This window comes from Stegastes partitus, unplaced genomic scaffold, assembly GCF_000690725.1.
Source record: "Stegastes partitus isolate 25-593 unplaced genomic scaffold, Stegastes_partitus-1.0.2 Scaffold515, whole genome shotgun sequence".
Classification (NCBI taxonomy): Eukaryota; Metazoa; Chordata; class Actinopteri; family Pomacentridae; genus Stegastes; species Stegastes partitus.
Window position 1 is genome coordinate 275712 of NW_007578246.1, and position 2294 is coordinate 278005.

The 2294-nt window shown below is 44.1% G+C and overlaps 1 protein-coding gene across 1 annotated transcript in view; it reads right to left on the reverse strand.

Annotated features, from left to right (window-relative positions):
* Nucleotides 1–782: 782 nt before the first annotated feature.
* Nucleotides 783–2294, reverse strand: part of cep120 (centrosomal protein 120) — a 31070-nt gene continuing 29558 nt past the window's right edge. The window contains exons 20-21 of the mRNA XM_008287698.1: nucleotides 2032–2288; nucleotides 783–1254 (exon numbers count right to left, since the gene is read on the reverse strand). Coding sequence (XP_008285920.1) covers nucleotides 2072–2288 — 217 coding nt within the window. The 3' untranslated portion in view covers nucleotides 783–1254; nucleotides 2032–2071. The remainder of the gene's footprint in view (nucleotides 1255–2031; nucleotides 2289–2294) is intronic.

Genomic DNA, 2294 nt, shown 5'->3' on the forward strand with positions numbered 1-2294 from the left:
TTAGCATGTTGTAGTACACGTGATGACAGTTAGCATATTGTAGTACATGTGATGACGCGTGTTAGCATGCTGTAGTACATGTGATGACGTGTGTTAGCATGTTGTAGCACATATGACTACGTGTTAGCATGTTGTAGTACACGTGATGACAGGTTAGCATGTTGTAGTACATGTGACGATGTGTGTTAGCATGTTGTGTCATCTGTCCGGTTCAGAATGTAGAACGTTTCGTATTTGCAGCTTTTTCTTTAAAACAAATTCAGCGCTTTGACTTTATTTGACTTGTTGCTTCCACTAAACAACATTTATGTAACAGCTGCTGCCTCTGGTTCATGTGGAGATAAAATAATAAATTATTAACGACTGCAGCACTAAACACATAAAGATGCATTAATGTGGTCGTTCATTATCAGTCATATAAAACAGTAACACCAACATTAAATGCTGCTGGTAGTTTTTCTGAACGTTAACATCAAATTAAAGTATAAAAGTAAAGAAACAAGCTGCTGCTCAATAACTCCTCATTCATCATTGTTCAGGTCAACCTCCAATAAATTCATATTTTAAACTGATTATATTTTATTACATCGTGAGCAGAATTCATTCAAAAACATTTTAAAATTCTTTTAACATCAGGATTCAGTTTTATTGCAGAAAACAAAAAGTCCTTTCAGTATTTAATAACGTCTTCGTCTCACGTCTGCTTCAAATGTGTTGATTTAAAACATCTGAGCAGAAACCAAAGAAGAACCAAAGAAGAACCAAAGAAGAACCAAAGAAGCTGTTTGTTCCACAAACACGTTTTATTTTTAATAAAATGTGAAAATATCCATAAAAAACCAAAACGTCAGCTTCTGTCCCAAAAACAATTCACTCCAGACAAACACAATAAATAAAGTCTCTGGTTGACGTCGGTGAGGCTGCAGCGCCACCTGCTGACCGCCTGCAGCCTCGTCAGTAACTCAGACCATCAATAAAGCTTCAGGTGTTTGATGAAGGACCAGTTCAGCTGCTCAGCTCAGTCAGCGTTCATCAGATCAGATCTCAGAGTAAACGGTCAGCTGTTCTGGAAGGCCTCCTCTGTGCTGCGTTCACTGACGCCGCTCCAAACGAGATCAGCCAACGTGTCCGAGTGTCAGTGAACGCAGCACCGTGGAGTCCAGCAGGTTGGACTGTGTGGAGGTCAGAAGCAGCAGGACCAGATTCCTCCTCGTAACAGGAAGTTCAACGTCTTCTAAAGCTTCAGCTCACAGCCTGGATGGAAGAAGAAGAAGGAGAAGCTTTGAGGACGTGGACTTGATCCTGAGATGAGCTTCAATCAGCAGAAACATCGTCTGACGGTTCAAAATGTGTTTCAGTGATAAAAACCCGTCGGCAGCAGTCGGGTTCTGGTTCAGTCCGAAAGTTAAACAGCAAAGTTCTGAGCCTCAGAACCTCACCAGTACAGCAGAGATTGTAGGTAGAACCTGACCCAGATCAGTTCTACGTCCGTCCAGGAGTCTGAACTCTGGACCTGGTTTCATTAATCATTAATTTATAAATAGAACTAAATGTGAACAGTTCTGAACGTTTCATCAGAACTTTGGACAGATTTCTGTTATTTTATCTCATTTATTGTCATTTCTGAGTCACTCTGAACAAACTTTGGTTCGTTTTGGATCCATTCTGAACAATCTGTGGACGAATCTTGAGTCATTTCAGTTATTTTTCTTTCACATCGTGATGAAAACTGAACATTATTGAGATGCTGAACGTTTTCTGTCTTTGTGGGCGGAGCTGGGCTCCGTTAGTATTATGGGATGTATCGTCGTGTGAACAGCACCAGCTTCATGTTTTTGACGTGGAGTCGATGAAACCGTCCAGACTTTGGTCAAACATGGAGCCACGAGATGCTTCAGTTTATCCAGAATGATTCAGAATCAGCCTCAACATCAACAAAATGACCTCAAACATGTTTAAACCAACGTCCAGGACGACTTCAAGACGTCTCATCTATCGACACCACAGCCTGCATGGTGATGAAACGTTTACCTGCAGCCCAGGTGTCTGCCGGCCTCTGATTGGCCGGCCGTCATGGCGTCCGTCGGTCCGTCATGGCGTCCTGGATCTGCCTGCTGAGCTCGGCGATGATGCGGTCCTGGTGGGTGTAGACGCCGGTCCTCAGCAGCGCGTCGCGTTCCTCCAGCAGGCGGCTCAGGTGCTCGTCGGCGCTCTCGTTCAGACTTGGGCCGGGGGCGGAGTCATCGGCGGAGGGGGCGGGGCCTAACTGGCCCTCCTGCTGCTTTAACCTGTGG